This window comes from Festucalex cinctus, chromosome 14, assembly GCF_051991245.1.
Source record: "Festucalex cinctus isolate MCC-2025b chromosome 14, RoL_Fcin_1.0, whole genome shotgun sequence".
Taxonomy (NCBI): domain Eukaryota; kingdom Metazoa; phylum Chordata; class Actinopteri; order Syngnathiformes; family Syngnathidae; genus Festucalex; species Festucalex cinctus.
Genome location: NC_135424.1, coordinates 869,569 through 888,513, shown reverse-complemented (window position 1 = coordinate 888,513; position 18,945 = coordinate 869,569). Strand labels below are relative to the sequence as shown.

General features: G+C 44.1%; 1 protein-coding gene across 1 annotated transcript in view; it reads right to left on the bottom strand.

Annotated features, from left to right (window-relative positions):
• The window catches only part of nrg3a (neuregulin 3a), a 142,570-nt gene extending 124,456 nt beyond the window's left edge, over nt 1-18,114 (bottom strand). The window contains exon 1 of the mRNA XM_077494563.1: nt 16,448-18,114. Coding sequence (XP_077350689.1) covers nt 16,448-17,147 — 700 coding nt within the window. The 5' untranslated portion in view covers nt 17,148-18,114. The remainder of the gene's footprint in view (nt 1-16,447) is intronic.
• Nucleotides 18,115-18,945: the final 831 nt, after the last annotated feature.

Genomic DNA, 18,945 nt, shown 5'->3' with positions numbered 1-18,945 from the left:
CTGCTTACTCTTTCTCATCTATTTACCAATTCAAATAATTTCTTTTGACCCACCTACCAAATCACTACTTCCTTACCTTACCGACAGTACCTATCACCTAACCTCACCTACCTACCAACCAATTCAACCACCTCCTTGCCTACATTATCTTAGCTACCACCTACATCACCCTCTGTTCTATCTGCTTCTAAAGCTACATACTTCACAAACAGGGCTGGGTATTGCCAACAACCTCCTTTCTACCGACCCACCCATTTACCAACCTAGCACCTATTTAGCTACGAACCTTACTTTACCGAAGCTAATCTATCTGGGTAGTGTAGATACCACAGTACCGTGTGGAGGAGTTAAGTGCAGATGGGTAAAAGGGAGAGAGGAAGGGGCAGACAGCGAGCGAGTGAGTGAGTGAGTGCGCATAACAGATGTGCTTCTTGTGCAGCGCGCCCGGGTGGGCTCGGCCGAGGCAAGTGGCCGCCGCGCTGGTTAAGCCTCTTACGTCCTATTCACATGACTCTGAGGGCATATCAACACGGCGGGCGTGCGCGCGCGCGCGTCTGTGTAAGTAGTGACATGCTAAAGACACACAGTCGGCATCATGTGACGCATTAGCGTTGCCGTGGAGGACGCAGCAGGATCCATCGCCTCTCTCTCGCTATCTCGTTCTCGTGCTTCTGAACACATGCTGCCCATCAAACGCAACACTTTGCGGCATTCAAAAGGAAGATTAACACAACAAAGGACGCTTCAATAGGTACACCAACCATCCCAAGACAAAATAAAAAAAGATGACATATATATATATATAAAAGTAGACTGCTAGTTATCTGGTAACTGTATGCTAGTTACTGTATCTACAACAGCTACTGTGCTAGTTAACTACAAACTATCTTATATAAATAGTTTCATTAACTGTGAGCTACATGCTAGCAAATGGGCTCGTTGTCTTTGAAATAACTACGATCCAGGTTCTAAATATCTATTTGATGGCTATGTTCTTGTTGATTACAAGTAATTTATGATCAATAGGTTAGCCACCTAGAAGTTATCTACTAGCTGCGTGCTAGTAAATTGATAAGCTAACTGTTTATATGTGCTAGCCATCAACAAGCTATCTGCTAGTTGCTGTACGTGCTAGTTGTGGATCAGGTACCTGATAAATGTGCTAGTTATCTATGAGCTATCTGATTGATACATGCTAGTTGGGCGTCAGCTAGAAATACGTTCGTCATTTTAGCTTTATGCTAGTTATTCACAAGGTCTATGCTAGCAATGTGCTAATTAGCTATAAAATGTCAATAGCCTCATTACAGTTTGTGTGATGTACTAGGCATGGAAAAGGTATCTGATAGCCCTACTTTAGTTGTAGCATATACTGTATGTATCTACTAGTGATGTGGTAGTTATAGGTAAACAGGCCGTTATTTACAAGGTAACAGCTAGTTTAAAAATTAAAAGGTATCTGATAGCAATATGTTATTTGTTTACATGCTATCTTGTAGCTTTTTTTTCAGTTGTTTACAAGCCAGTTACTAACTATTTGCTAGTAATATGAAACCAACTATAGGCTATTTATCTACAAGCTGTCCAATAGCTGTCGTGGTTGTCCGTGTGCTTTCTGATGGTCATCTCCTAGCTCTTTCCATAGCTACAGTATCTAATCCGTTATTGATGAGCCATCTGCTAGCTATATGCGAGTTAGCTATGAGATATCTAATATCGCTCATATATCCAACTCTCTGAGTGTGTGAAGTTAATCCAAAACGATTTATTAATATTTGTTCCAGTCCGACATCTCACATCACAGCAAGGAAGAAAGGAAGAGACAAGATGTCGTCTCAGTCTCATCCCGGATTCGGAGGAGATCAGGTTTTGGGGCTTCCTGTGCGAGAGGAAGTGGAGGCGAAGGCGGACTCGGGTTTCAGGCCATTAGCCCGCCTCGGAAGATGTGAGGAGGAGAGCGCCCCAGGCCTGACCATCCAGCCATTACTCTACTCATCCATCCATCACTCGATCCACCCACACGATCCAGCAGGATGGAGGCGGGATGCGAAGTCACAGCCTGACAGACTCCCTTCCCATGGCAACAGATGTGGGAGGAGGTGGCGGATGATTACGGGATGTGCGGTTGGTTAAAGGGTTGGCGTTAATCTAGCGGTGTTATGATAGTTATCTATGAGCCACCTGCCAGCTACAGTACATGCTGAATATGCACAAGTGAAATGCTTACCCAATACGGGAAGCTATTTGCTAACGATCAGTTAAACGTTAAAGACATTTAGAAGTGTGAAAAATATTACTTTGGAGCAATATTTATTCGTTGAAAGATAACAACGGCCAATAATTCAAATACTCATATGACAAGAATTGAATTTCAACACTCACTGGTCAGTCTTTACCATTATTGATTACATTTTATGAAAATGACCCATCCGCTAGCTGCGTACTTGTACTACCCTATCAAACTTGTCAGTTTGAATATCTACAAGCTCTCATCCATGTTATCTGCTCGCTCACTGCTAGCTAGTTGCGTCAGTTGTAAACCAAAAATCGCATCCAATTTAAAGGCGTCAAAAGAGATTCAATAAACTGGATCGAGGGAGCGCGATTAAGTGTGAACAGGCGACTGCGACGCCACCTGATGATTCCCAGCGAGCGTTCGGAAAAAAAGTGGAAAGCGGAATTAAGCCGGAAAGTCGCTGCCGTCTCGTCGCATCCGTCATCTTTGCTCCAGAGTGGCTCGCCGCTTGCGTACAAGCTGCCGTAATTAAATCATCATTCCTTCCGGCGCGTCGACAATTCACTGGAAGTAGGTCGTGTTGTGTGTGCTGCTCGGCCGTGCGGTTCAATGCCGAGACGCTGAACGGACATGCGTCGGAGGGACCGCGTTCATTTTTTGAATCATTAGCGACAGCGGGGATCACATGACCGCCACCTTGCACGCCCGCAGGTGACGCGAACACTTTGGAGATGCGACGGCGCGGCGGTGAATCGTTCCACTTATCATCCCGGAAAAAGGGACTTCGACTGGCACAGCGGCATCGTCATGATGACAACGGAGAGCTCGTCTGTAATCCCCGCTCAGATTAAATTAGAGTAGAGTCCTATACAGCAACGTCACTGAGGATTTAGGAGTTGGGGTTAGGAGGGTTCAGGTTTGGGATAGGATTAGGGGTTATGGGATCTGGTTATGTTTGTGCTAGTTGTTAGGGTTGGGGTATGTTTAGGATGAAGCAGTAAGGTATTCTCATAGGAAATGAATTCAATTGCCCCTGCACTATATTCAGGATATTTGGGATCCAATTTGGATTCCAAGATCCCGCCTCCAATGCTGGAGTTTCAGGAGTTGGTGGGCTGGGGGTCACCTTCCAGTTTTCTGAGCAGGGAGCCACTGAGCACCGCAGAGCGTCTGGGTATTCGGGGTCGGTCTTATGTCAACCTACCCGTCTTACGACTATTTGAACGAGGCCACCTTGGTACTCAGAGGGTCACACTGATCATTTCTCTCGGGGGGTTGGGTTGGGGTTAGGCATAAAAGGATGAGGATCGTTATCATGCTTCTCCAGAGCTTTATAGTTTTTATTACGTGAAGGACATTTTCGTCTCGTTTTCAATAGTCAACGAAACTATATACTGATTTAGTCCCAGTTATTGTTTATTAACTCAGTCAATCCCAAAAACGTGTAAAAATATATTTTTTTAACACTTCTGTCCTTCCTTGCCAAAAACGTGTTTTTGCATGTTTTTTAATGCAATACCATACGAAAGGTTTTGATGTTGACATGAAGAAGTGGCTTAAAGCAATGGTAGTTATTGTGGCCGGCAGGTGGCAGCAGAGTATAAGAGATCAGCCAGGGCCTTTTTGTCACTGTTTTTACCAGGAATATGAATATGGACGAAACTTCGCTATATTCTAATGCTAATTGCTGCAAAACGGAAACAGATAGAAATACACTTTTTTTTCCTGATGAAAACAGACTCTAATCTTTCTTTTGTTGTGTTCCATGTTTTTATAGCAATATAACAGAATATTCTTTTCAAAATCAGTCAAAATCCAACAAAACAGCCGGAAGCAAAGGGGGTTGCTTCCATGAAAATTGAGTTAATGAGGGTTTTGTCTAGTCAAGTTTTAGTCTGGTGAAAAATGTGTTGACGAAATTATTTTTGTTTGGAGTTTGTTGACGAAATTAACACTCGCTATAGACAACAAATTTCACTTTCATTTATCGTATCACATGAACAAGCGACATGCTAAACGGTTAGCATTTAAGCCGCTTTAGCTCCGCTTTAGCTAGCCTACATAGCTAGCCAGGAAGCTGACGCGGCCGACGCCCTGAATGCCACGCGGCGGCGCCGGCCGGGCTCTTCTTCGCCATCCATCACACGGCTGCCAAATCAAGTCGGTCGGACGGAGTGTAATGTAAATGTAAATGAACTGAGTGGGCACAGAGGAGGGAGAATTTGTTGGGGGGGGGGGGGGGGGGGTCGTTATTGGGCCGAGCTGGTTCGCACAGATGGATGAGAGGCTGCTTTTCCTTCATCTTGCCCAGTGGACACATTTCCTCATCGCCCCCTCCTCAATGCGCTTCCTCCTCGCCATTATTCCCCACTCCCGTCCTCACCCGTCCGCTCATTCCATCACATCCGACTCCCACGCCATCCATTTCCAAGATGTGCTCGCGCATGCGATGCGGTCACGTGTCTGCGACGAGGACGCCACCACGTCGGTCGGCTGGCGTGACAACTGGCGAACGAACTAACGACCGTGTTGTTGTCAACGGTTGACGGGTGGGGGTGGGGGGGGGGGGGGGGGTCGAGTCACTGGAGCCATAAAAGACACAGGAAGTCAGCCATTTTAGTCTGGAACTGCCATTTTAGTTTGGAACTGCCCTTTTAAATGGGCCCGACATGAATGAACTGGGCCAAGACGTGAAAATTCATCCCCTGAAGTCACTTCCACTTAACAATATGACATTTACTACTTGATACGATTCTCAATCATGTTTGGTTTCAAACCGTGGAGTCATTTTGACCTATTAAGCTGGTTATAATTTGTATTTCTTCTTTTCAAATGACAGCAGCTATTATCGTATGTGACATTTTGAAGTCACTCGGTCTTCACGACGGTTTCTGCTTGTGTGCTCATTTAAAAATAGATTTCAAATATTTGGCCTTCCTGACAACAAACAAACAAACAGACTCCTTCTGTTTAATTGTGACTTTTTCCAAAATAAAGGCACACGATAGAACGCATCTTTGTTGTTGTGCTCTCGCCGCCGCCGCCGCTGCCGCTGTCGGCCGGGAAAAAACAAGCCGCCTCCCACAGAGAAGCTGGCAACCATCTTTGAAGCTAAAAATAGCGCGCGGAGCAGCATTCGAGAGAGCAAGCAAGCCGCCGCCATCGCAAGCCAACGAGCTCACACAAAAAAAACACACAAAAAAAACGCTCCCGCTGGGATTCATGGATGGCGGGCAGGCGCCTCGCCACGCCCGCCTCGGGACTGGGGGGGGGTGCTGATGATCCTCGCCAACGGTTTTTGGTCCATTCGGAACACCCCAGGCACTTTTCTCGATGATCAACTCTTCTGCAAATACGTTTTTTTAATGAGCCGTGACGACTTTAGCTCACGGCAAACATTGATTTCTTTTTCAAATGAACTTGAAAATTCCTCTGCCCAATCAAATCAGACTCTCTCTTACTCTCATTTATGAATTCTGACGGCCAGAAATCGATTTCAATCTGACTCACAAGGAATAAGCAGAGACAATTTGCACTTTTGAAACTTGATATTTCTTGTCCTCTATTGTAAGACATTGGCAAGTTCATCATAAGAAAAAAATCTCAATAAGCCATGCCCCAAAAATACATGAACAATTTTGGTTCAGAGCAGCCATTTTAGATGACTCGAGATATTAACTCATTTGCTCCCAAAAACGTATAAATACGTTCTATTTGTATTTTCTCTCTCTCCCAAAGACGTGTTTATACATTTTTTTATGATGTTTTCTTATGCTAGAGCATACAGAAGGCAAGGCTTTGATGCAGCCTCTGAACTGCAGAGAACTGTTGAAGCAAAGGTAGTTATTATTAAAACGGCCAGCGGGTGGCAGCCATGTTGCAAACAAGCTGATTTCCCCACAGTTCTAAACAGATTTGTGAATAATGATGAAACTTAGCTATATTCTAATGCTAATTGCTGCAAAACGGAAACAGATAGATATTTTTTTCCCCTGATAAAAGAAGAGACGTTAATCTTTCTTAGCAATAGAACACAATATTCTGTGAGCCTTGCAAAATCAGTCAAAATCCAGTAAAACACCATTCTTCCACGATTTAGTTTGAAAAAAAAAAAAAAAAAAAAAACGGAATTATACAACATCCCAGCAACATTGACACAGTTTGGAACCCCTCAGGGCTCACTTAATGTCCCATTTTTAACATACAGTATGTCGTTTTAATATAATTCAACAACAACAACAACAACAACACAAAATAGCAATCATGACAACGAAATCCGAAAGGTGTGCGCCGAAGGTGCAAGCTGACAGGAATAAAAAATTGGCACCACGCGGGAATAACGTTTGGTGCCTCCCGCTAAGTGTGTGTCTAAATAAACACGGCGTCAGCATTTTGCTCTCTGGGCTAATTACTTTGTTTACTGCGGTCTAACGAGCAGACGGCGGGTTGAATCCATAACAAACCCAGCGCCACCTTAGAGGTCCAAGTGACCTTGATACCGCGCTAAGACAGCGAAGAATGGAAAACCGCTTTTGGTTACAACGCGGTGCTACGATGACGCCATACCACAGTATGGAACAGGCATGCTAATGCTAGCTTAGTCTCTTGCTGTGTTAGTTAGTTAGTTAGCAAAGGATGCTGAATCTCAGTTGAATCAACGTTGAATCGATGTTAAATCAACCTCAACATTGATTCAACATTGATTTAACATATTTTGCTATCTAGTTAGTTCGTTAGTTAGTTAGTTAGTTAGGAAAGGATGTTAGATCAGTGTTGAATCAATGTTAAATCAACCTTCTCAACATTGATTCAATATTGATTTAACAGCTTTTGCGCCCTGGTTAGTTAGTTAGTTAGTTAGTTAGTTAGTTAGGAAAGGATGTTAGATCAATGTTGAATCAACGTTAAATCAACCTCAACATTGATGTAATATCTTTTGCTATCTGGTTAGTTAGTTAGTTAGTTAGTTGCCATACTCCATTAGATCCATATGACTTACAAGGATAAAGACAAAACCCAAACTAAACCTGAACCATGACAAAAGTCAAATAAAAACTAACCAAAACACAACCCAGGCCATGACCGATTGTTTGACTGTATGAAAGTATTCCATGATCAATTTCCTAACATCATTCAAGGTCTCGACTCCTTTTTTTTTTTTTTTTTTTTTTTTGCCAGCATCTGAAACCTCTTTTTGTACACGTACCAAATGAGATTTGGAATGTTGGCAGAATCTGTTTTCTGTTGCCCAAAAAATTGGGAAGCGTGCTGTGATTTGAAAATCCTCATGTGTTCAGGGTCAAAACGATTGTTAAGCATTTGTTGTTTTAAGCGCACATACGCGCATTTAACGTCACGCTGGTTCCTTCATCCACCCTCATGCATAAAAGATATTTGGTGTTTTTTCTTGCATGTGTCGGATCGGAAGCGGCTTTGTTTGGCTAGTCGCCGCGCACGTGTCCTCCTCTTCGCTCTCCCCATTTTAACCGGCTTCTCGCCGTGCGCACCAGAAAGCAAAATTCAAATTTAATGGCGGAAAAAAAAAAAAAAAAAAAAAAAACGCTGAGTGATGCCGATGATAAAAGTGAATGTGGGACGTCGCCTTGTTCTTAAAGATGCTCCCTCTATTGGAAGAAGTGTCGCCGTTACGTGTGATGTTGGGAGGAAGATACTTGCTGAATATTTGAGTGCAATTTTGTACGAAGTCGCGGGCGGGACCTTTTCATGTGGTATCGGTTGAAGTTGGACGTTGCTCGACGTCGGAAACTCTGGACACGATCAAAAAACCAGAGCTGGCACTTTATTAAGTACACCGTATAAATGACGTAATAATAACAATAGTGGGCATAATAATAAAAATAACAAATGTTGCCTTGAGTCTGGCTGATGAGTTTTCCATATCATCAATCATCATTTGGTAGTTTTTTTTTTTTCCAATGTTATTTTTTTCTGTCTTACTGTGGGTGTTTGTGTAAAACAATCGTATGACAGCGTATTTGCCTTTGATTCGCCGCCCTGGAATGTCCGCCGAGGGAAGAGCGCTAACATGAAATATTAACCAGGAGGAAGAGAAACATGGTCAATATCCAGAGAAGAAAACTGAATTATTCAACGCGGCCCTCTGACAAATTGTCCCACAATGCCTTGCGAGCGCAGACGACGACGACGACGACGACGAGGCGCTCGCGTCGTCGGAGTTCCCCGTCAAATCCTCCTTTGTTGACTGCAAGTTTTTCTTTGATTCATTTAATTTGAATCTCATTATTTTATTAATTGCAATGAACTCAATTATAATTATTTAACCAACTATTTAATACATTTAAAAAATACGTTTTAAAAAAATGTAGGTTTGTACTGAGGGAATAAAATAAAGTTATATAATGATGCATTCTCGTGTTTTATTTTTAAATGTATCATTCATTTGACCAAATATTTAACTCATTTACTCCCAATAACATATAAATACGTTTTTTTTTAATGTTCTAAGTGTCCCAAAGACGTATTTATATGTTTTTGTTTTGTTATGTTTTTTTATGCTAGAGCATACAGAAGACTTTGATGCAGCCTCTCAACTGCAAAGAACGGTTGCAGAAATGGTAGTTATTACACAAACGGCCAGCAGGTGGCAGCAGAGCAAAGGAGATCAACCAGGGCCATCTAGAAAAAAAGCTCAATTACATACAATTTTAAATCGATTTGTGAAAACTGATGAAACTTAGCTCTCTTCTAATGCTAATTGCTGCAAATCGGAAACAGATAGAAACATACTTTTTTTTTTCCTGATGAAAGAAGAGACTTTCATCTTTCTTTTGATGGGTTCCATGTTTGTTGTTGTTGTTTCTAACCAGTACCTTGTTGACCTCCTTGCTTGTTTTTGTGCTATTAAATCCCTTTTTGGCTTCACTTCTGCCTGCTTCCCCTGCACAATCGTGACACAATCGGCCTATTCAGACAGCGTCTTGACGATTCCAGAGCTGCGCAGTTCCACGTTTGAGGTCAAAACTCGATGAGACGTAGAGACGACAAGAAACAGAAGATTGAATGGACTAAAACGTCCAAATAATTCCGCAGTTCCGCTTCAGTCCGTGAAAACCCGCGCGTGCAAACGAGGTTTCACGCACTGCCATTAACAACCTGAGACAAAAAGCTTGATGCTGCAAGAACTCTGCAAAGGAAAATAGCACTTAAAGTGAATGACGAGATTTGACAGATTTTTCGCTACATTGGATTTTTTCAACATGTTTGAGAATTTTATTTGTAGCTCCACCACAACTGCTGCTTTTAATGCACCAAAAAGATTTTGTTGCCGCGTGGCGTTTTTTGTTTACTTTTTTACTCTTGTGGCGGTCAGCCAACTTGAGGATCGAACCCGAGCCGCCAGTTTGGGAGCCTGATGAGCTAAATTAGTGAGGGGTGTGGCCTTTGCCGTTATTGAGACAATTATTGTCTCAAACATTTTGGCAGGTTAGCTAACAACATTCTTTGTGGTGCGTTTGTTACGACTGTTGTGTCATGCAGATCTCATTGTGTTATGATGTTGATAATGGCAGTTGCTATGCGGTTTCTATGTCCCTTGGGAAGATATATGTAGTTACCATGCAGTTGCTATATTTCCCTGATAATGATGATGGATTAGCCACTCCTGGTTTGTCTAGTCACTCTTATTTTGTATATTCTATGCAGTTACTATGTCCCTTATGATAATGAGGGTGCCAGTTGCTATATTTCCATGATGATGATTATGATGGTTTAGCTACTCCTGGTTTGTCTCGTCATTCTTAATTTGTAGTTCCTATGCAATTTCTATGTCCCTTATGATAATGAGGTTATCAGTTGCTATGCAGTTGCTATATTTCCCTAATGATGATGATAATGGATTCACCACTCTTGGTTTGTCTAGTCACTCTTATTTTGTAGTGTCTGTGCAGTGACTATGTCCTTTATGATAATGTCATCAGCTGCTATGCAGTTGCTAGTCTTGTTTTACTCACTCCTAGTTTGCCGAGTTACTCTCATTCAAGATATTTCGCTTTGCATGAAGGAACACGTTTTGACGACATAGCAACAAGCTACACATCTTTCACTGTCTTGATGATTACATCATGACCAAAAGGCACATTTTTAAATTTGCACATTTCTGCTCAGAATCGAGCCCAATTTTCTGAAAACAGCCTGAATCAGCCGATAGTTAGTTTTGAGTGCTTCTGTGCAAAGGAAGGCGCGGAAATGAAAATATAAGCACGACGAATACACTGAAGACTTCAAATCATTCCACCGATCCGCTTCAGTCATTCCGGAATCGAACGCACTTCGGTTTCACGCGGGACGAGACCGAAAGGTTTTAGATTGCACTTGTCTCTTGCTAAGTCGTGTCACTAAAAGGCGTCAAGCGGTAGTGCGTCTTGCCGGCCCCCCGATGACATCCGTCCGTCCGTCCGTCCGTCTTCATCGAGAGCCGCAGATGGCCGCTTATTGGCCACTTAATGAAAGCAGGCGGCCGAGCCAACGCGGCAGCGTCCATTCCTCTTGAACGGGCATTAATGTGGAAATGATGGCCTTGGCCAATCAAAGCGGCGCGTGGGTGGCAAATGGCGCAAAAGGTAGCAAGCCGGCCGGCCAGCTCGCCTGACGGAGAATCGGCAGCCTTTTGAAAAGCCAAACTTTTTCTTCCTCGGCAAGGGAGGAGGAGGAGGAGTGACATTTTCCGAAAGGAGATCTATCAAGCCGCCTGAATGCTTTTCATGTGCACTCAGCACAAGTGGCACTTTTTTTTTTCATGATTAATTAATAAATGAAAGGATGTTGATAAATGGCTCCCATTTCTCCTCCTGCTAATAAAAATGATACCATTTGTTCCCGTCTTTCTAATTATCTGGTTGCATGGAAAGTCTTTCCACGGCGGAATCTCAGAAATTTTTCATTATTGGACCCCCACAAAAGGAAGGCAGGCGCACCTGACTGCAGCCGCCACCGCCGCTTTTAAATCACTTTTTTTTTTTTTTTTGTTCAACACTTTTTCCCAATTAGTGGCCGGCTCGCGTGCTGCGGCTCGCAGCTAATTAGTAATTATGACCAACTTGTAACGCGACTGGGAATTCTTATCAAGGCAAAATATACACATTTGTACGCACACAAAAAAAATAGCCCCTGCGCTTTCAGATACCAAAATTTGAATTATTTGCTCATTCAAACATCATCTTGTATCGACACGATGGAAAGTATAGCCAAGTACAAATACAGTAGAGCTGCAACAATTAATTGACAACTCATTGATTATCTAATTAATAGACAACTCCTATGATGATAATCATTTAACTCGTTGACTCGCCGCTATTTTCACATTTCGCAATCCCGTTCGCTCTCGGCTGTTTTACTGGATTTGGACTGATTTTGCAAGGCCCACAGAAAATTGTGTTCCATTGCTATAAAAGCATGGAACCTATCAAAAGAAAGATTAAAGTCTCTTATTTCATCTGGAAAAAAAAAAAGTATGTTTCTATCTGTTTCCGTTTTGCAGAAATTAGCATTAGAAGAGAGCTAAGATTCATCAGTTTTGGCAAATCTATTTCAAATTGTAAGTAATTGAGCTTTTTTTTCTAGATGGCCCTGGTTGATCTCCTTTGCTCTGCTGCCACCTGCTGGCCGGTTGTGTAATAACTACCATTTCTGCAACCGTTCTTTGCAGCTGAGAGGCTGCATCAAAGCCTTCTGTATGCTCTTGCATAAAAAAACAAACAAACAAAAAAATGTATAAATACGTCTTTGGGACACTTAGAACATAAAAACATGTATTTACACATTATTGGGAGCAAATGAGTTAAGACCTCATTATTCCCTCATTATTCCCAAATCTATTTAGAACTGTGGGGAAATCAGCTTGTTTGCAAAATGGCCCTGGTTGATCTCTTATACTCTACTGCCACCTGCTGGCTGGCTTTGTGATTACTGCCATTGCCTAACCCGTTCTCTGCAGTTCAGAGGCTGCATCAGAGGCTTCTATATGCTCTAGCATAAAAAAAGAAAAAGAAAAATCATAAGATCATATAAATACGTCTTTGGGTCACTTAAAACATTTAAAATAGAACGTATTTATATGTTTTTGGGAGCTTAACCACGATTGTTTGCCTGTCACTGTGGCTGCTGGGGATTCCGCTACAAAGTAAGGCCCAAGTGCGAGTTCCCCCCCCCCGTCGCGCTCTCTGCGGGTTGTGGATTAAACGACAACAAATGAAACGTGAGCATCTCTGACCCGCGATCTGCGGATTAACCGAACATTACGTGACTCTTTTTGTCCTAAAACAAATTCTCCAATCTCCAAAGTCTCGCTCGCTCGACTGTGACGTGATCTGATCTGACGCTTGATACTGAAGTCGTTCGTCGACAGACGACGACACCGCAACCGGACAATAAAAAAAAAAAAAAAAAAAAAAAAAAAAACTTTGGCCACCCCGGGTTTAAATTTGCCGGTTTTATTGAGCGAGAATTGAGGGTGTGTGCGGCATGAAGGTATTTAAATGAAGTCCGTGGTGACAAACAACTCTTCCCGCCGGCTTAGCGGTGCATGGCGACAGTTAATAACGTCGGCCATGTGTCCAATCAGGAAGCGCCGTCAGGTTGTAATGATGCAATAAAAGGTCAGCATGTGTGACCGACTTATGGATTCTGGTTTTTGTTTTTTTGCCCCTTCCAGTGAGGGGAAAACCCGGCGGGCGCTTGTGTTGGCGTCCTCACCGTGCGGCATTGAAAGCGGGAGACGTTTATCACACGGAGGGGGCGATGGTTTGTGGCGCCAGCGCGTCATTGATCGCCGCTGCAATGCCGATCAATAGCGAGTGTACATAACAAGATTTGAGACGGAGAAGAAACAGGACAAGAGGTGGAAAAAAAAAATCTGGCGTCATTAACAAAAGCCATACAAGAATCTCCTTCTTCTCCGTCTCCCTCTTTTTTTTTTTTTTTTTTTTTGTTCGCGTTTGATGATGTGCTGCACACGCACGTGCGAAGAAAAGATGAACAGGCTGACAATGAGCAAATTCATTCTTTCATATTTGCAGATTTATGGAGGGGGGTGGGAATTGTGTTTTTGTCTACAATGTCAACACTGAACATTAAGGATGTAACAATATCCAAACATCGCGATACGATGATGTCACGATATGAAGGTCACAATACGGTAATTATCGCGATATTGATAGCAACCAACAATACTTAATATTGAGGCAATTACTTGCTAATAATAATTGAGTTCCTCCACATATTGACTCGGTTCAAAATCGCATTATGTCACCTTCATCTGATTTTAACCACAGAAGGACAAAACATGCCTTGCGAAAATTAAACTGCACTAAAAAACAAACAAAAAAAAGTAGCCACCAGAGGGTGCTAGAACGGCACAATTGGAAATCAACCTGACTTTTTTTTTTTTTTTAGCAGAAGTGCTACCTTGACTATCATGACATGACGACGATGATATATTGTGGCAGTTTTAATATCGCAATATCACGATATTGCTGTTATCGTTCTCTGACCTACAGCAGCACATACTTTGTTTATTCCAAACATATACACACTCATAAAGATGAATGCTATGAAATATCACACGTTTTAATTTCAATTTTGTTTGTGTTTTTGAAATAAATTATGGTGAAAATTTGTCACGATTTTCTTGTTTTTGTTTTGTTACATGATATTATAATTATGTATTTTTAAAAAAAGTTCAGGTCATACGATAACCTGAATTGATCCCCAAGGGGAAATTCAGGTGTTACAGTAGTTAAAAAAATAATAATAAATAATAAAAATATCCCACTTTAAAAACACAAAACCAGTCTGTAACAGTCCTGCAACTCCTTGCAGTTCCACCAGTTGCCTGTTGGTGTCTCATGTGCATCCAGTTTGTAGAGAGGAAGAAGAAGAGTGGCTCCTTGTAGATTTGATTGCACTAATGTCTTTTTTTAAAGTTCTAAATGTTTTTCAATTACTTGCTATTTTCACTATCTGCTCGGTTCCTGAACCGCCCCCCCTCAGCCACCCCCCAGTACTAAAGGTTGCAATCCTTTAAAAAGATCAACGGCAATAGAGTCATATCAATTTACATGACGGGGGCGACGGCCATGTTTGCTTTGAGCACGAGCCTGGGCACTCAAAGGACAAAAAGGTAACAGAAGCTGAGCCGCTTCCTGTTGTTGTTGTTGTTGTGAACACACCGCCCCCGGGCCCCCGCCCCTTTTCGTTGTCTGGGCTAATGTGAGCTGCCCCGCTGAGTTTGCGCTGCTCTCCATCAACCGCCAGCCTCGGCGGAATTAGCGTTAATGAGCAGAAAAGTTAATTTAGTTAAGAGACAATCAACAACGCAGACGCCCGCCAGCGTGGGCGCAACCAAATTCATCAATGCGGTATAAAAACACTTCAAAAAGCAGCAACGTCGGCTTTTGGGGACTGTGAGGTGTTCCCGGCAAGCTCTCACTTTTAGACGTAGCCGCCTGATTTTCTAAAGGCTTAAAAATAGACACAAACTTGATTGCGCTTCCAAAGTTGACGGATTATCGGCCATTTTGACGAATATCAACATTGGCCATTTTAAAGAATTATTCAGCCGATAATGGATTCATTAAAAACCGTGTTCACTTCAGGGACCTATTCATTTCAATTTTCATTGAAGCGAGGAACTCTCTGAAACTTTTGTTTTTGTTTGAAATTAAAACTAACATAAGTATGGAAAAGGAATTCATGGACGTCATTTTTTTTTTTTTTTTTTAGAATATTCCACAAAGTTAGCAAACGCTTGTCACATAGCTACGAGTATATCAACACCGTCACCTACAGCGTAAACAATCTGTTTGAGTGAAGACGACGCATAGCGCCCCCTATTTGTGATCTTTGTAAATCATACAGCAACCAATATCAAAGCGAGCATGGAGCAAGATGCTAACACTGCGGTCATTTGTTAGCGCGGCACGCTAAGCCTCCAGCGTCCGCTGTAAACATCCGTAACATCCCGACAGATTTGGGAGCGTTCGAGCTGGTTCAGGCGGCCCGGCGGCGCTTGTCGAAGGATATTGATCGCAACTGGCCGGGTCTCCGCCTTTGGGAATGTCACGCGCTCAAAGCGAGAGTGGAAAAAAAAAAAAGTGTCCGCTTGTAATCCGTCAGATCAACGACCATGCCGGATGATCATCAATTTGATCGATACAAAACAATCGCCCTGGCGTCACGTGATCGACGACGGCGTTCCTCACCGTGGAGCAGTCAAAAAGTTCAACCAACCTATTCAGAGAGACGTTAAAGATGTCAGCCAAACATTCTACTTCCGTCAAGTGCTAGACAATCCTAGGATGGTACCCAGGAGGTTTCATGCAAATCATTGTCAATATTTCAGACTAACAACCTTTCGAAACATGTCAATGTTATCAGCTGTGACTTTAAAAGTTATACCTCTCATATTCCTCAGTTATTTCACTTTTGTCAGGTGCTAGACAATCCCAGGAAGGCATCCAAGAAGTGTAATTAAGGTTTCAGAATAAAAGCCTTTTGAAATCTGCAAATGTGACTGTCACTCAACTTTAAATTTGCATTCAACAAAATCCCCATGATATCACTCAACTCTTCCACTTCTGGCAGATAACAGACAATCCCGGGATGGCACCCGGGAAGCTTCATGCAAATCATGTGCAACATTTCAGCTGAACAGCCTCCTGTAACATGTAAAATGTGACGCTTATGAACTATGAATTTATCAAAAGAACCCCCTGATATCAACCACTCGATTCACTTCAGTCAGGTACTAGACAATCCCACGATGACACTCGGGAAAGTTCAATTAAACTCTAATGTGGCACTTCCTAATAAAAGCGTCATTTCCTCTGTTTTCATTGACACTCAATTCTTCACCTTCTGTCAGCTACTAAACTATCCAAGGATGGCACGCAGGAAGTTTCATTGAGCTCGAATGCAGCAATGCATTGTGAACCAAAAAAAAAAAAAAAAATCTTGCTATATCACTCAAACCTTCTATTTTTGCCAGGGACTTGAACACACCAGGAAGGAACCTTGGAAGCTTCATTCAAATCTGATGTAGCTCTTTTTGAATGAAAGTGGAATCTACAGATGTGGCTGCCAAAAACTAAATTCAACGTTCATTCAGGCACTAGACCATCCCCAGAATGCAACACAGGAAATGCTGGGAGTTGTTGCGTAACCAGCTTGACTTACGTGTTTTGTGGTGTCCGTGCCTGTGGGCGGCGGTGGTGGTGGTGGCCCCTGTGGTATGTTCCGAAGTCCACATCTGCGTGGCGTCAAGTAGCACGGTAGGATTAGATGGAGACGGACTGGACGTTCTCAGGGTGGTCCGAGGCGGCGTGGTAAAACCCACCGGAACACGTCCGTTCCGATGGCCGTGATTCCGAGGGGTCACCAGGCTACCTGAGGCCCCGCCTATTCTCGGGTTAGCCGTGGTGGTAGCGGTGGATCGAGTTCTGCCTCTCCCGAACGAGACGGTTTTCGGCGTGCGGTCAGCCGCAGGAGTGCTAGTGGCGGTGGTAGTGGTCGTCTCGGGCCCTTTGGGAATCCCGCTGGGCTTGGAGAGGAAGATGGGATCCTGCCCCATCCGGTTGGCATCCACCAGGTCCGTCGGCACGTAATCCCGCACGGTTCCAACCACGATCCACTTGAGGAGCATCAGGCTCAAACCCAACCCGATGAATCCGATGAGGAGCGGAACCACGCACAGCCACGTCTGCTGGCGGGGCCACACGGCGCACCCCAAAGGGCCCCGGTCTCGTGCCGGGCCCTCGCCGCGGGCCCCAGAGGCCGCCGAGGTCCCCGACGGCTCCGGTTCCTCCAGGATCACTGCGCCCGTCCCGGCGGTCCTGGAACACTCGCTCATCCTACCCGGCCCTTCTTTATGGCTCATTGGGGGTTAATCCTGCGCTCGGCATGTGTCACAAACGTTCTGGACCGAGGTGGAGACGACGGAATACGATGATAAATCCAAAGGCGAAGAGGACAAGAGGAACATGCATGGGGAGTCGGCGTGCGCAGACAATCGGGCGATTAGTCTGCCTTCCGGTCCCGACCGACTCTCAACTTGGAGTGGACGGGAAGAAAGCCGAGAAGACGACGACGACACGGGAGCAGACGGGAGGGTGGGAAGGTTCTGTATCCGTGCATGGGAGTGAGTACGGCGCTGCAGCAAAAACACAAATCCAAACCCAATTCCTACTTAGCATGCATGCTTACGCCTGGCCATGTCCTAGCGCGTGTGTGTGCAGGAAAATCTGAAATTCCCAGATGCAGGATGATCCAACAGCTTCTGCGCCCTGTCAGGGTCCCACCGTGCCACGATTCCGTCTCCCTCGGGACTTGGAGTGTCCCGGAATTGCTGCTTCTATTCGATTTTTTGGGGGTTTGAACCCTGGTGGCAGTTGATTCCGGTGTTTGTCCCGGTGCACAAAAGCAACAATTCAGAGTGCCGAAGCGGTGGCGGGAGGAAGAGGAGGAGGAGGGGGAGGAGAAGGGCAGCTGGATGGAGGGGGGGTGTTGTCACGCAGTGCTATCACAGGGCGGATTAATCCGCTATAGCAACGCATGATCCCGCTTCCTTTGCGCAGCGGGCTTTTGGATCACGTTTCCCTCCCGGTTGACGAGTGATCCGGCGGGAACATTCCGGCACAGAAGAAATTCCAAAGCAAAACCAAAAAAAAACAAAATGAAGAAAAATCCAAATCTGGAGATTCCCAAATGCATAGACCCTCTGCCAACCAAACCCACCCACCCCCAACCCCGCCGACCCTCGGCGTCGCCCTGCCGAGGCTAGCAACATCCGAAGACGGGTCCGATGGCCGAGTTGCTGGCGAGCGCACACGCGGCTGCCGCCCGGAGAGGCAGAGGACGAGTGAGAGGAGGGAGGAAGGAGGAAGGGAGGAGGGAGAGGATGGTCGAGCAAGAGAGTGAGTGAGCGAGCGAGCGAGCGAGCGAGGGGGGCTGCACCTGCTGGATGGCGCTTGGAAATGTGCCCGCCTCTGTCAGCAGACACGGGTGGAAAAAAAAAAAAAAAATGCCACTGAAACGCAACGTGGTGGATTAAAATAATAAACAATAGAGCGTGGGGATGGATCAGGATAATTGAGAGGGAGGGGCCGGGGGGGATGGAGGTAGTCGAGGCATTTTTTTTTTTTTTTTTAGCATTTCAGATGAAAAGCCCGTTTGAAACCTGCAAATGTGACTCTTGTTAACCGCGACTTGAAAAAAAAAAAGAACACCCTTGATAACGCCAAGTAATTTCACATCTGACAGGTACGAGACGATCCCTGGATGGCAACAAGGACGTTTAATTACACTCGCAGGTATTATTTCAGAATAAAAGTGAAATGTGAATATGTAAACAATTGTCGGCCGTTTTTAGCATTTCAGATGGAAAACCGTTTGAAACCTGTGAATGTGACTCTCGTTAACTATGACTCAAAAACAAAATACCCATGGCAGCAATGAGTCATTTTGCATCTGAGAGGTGCTAAACTATCCCAAGGTGGCACCCAGGCAGGTTCATTAACAGCATCGGTGGTAACATTTCAGAATAAAACTGCAAGTTGCATAGTCACAGTGACATTATATATTCAGCAAAGTATTACCCAACCATTCCACTTTATTTCAAGTTGCTGGGCGAGCCCAGGACGGCACCCGGGAGGTTCCATGAAACTCTGAGGTGGCAT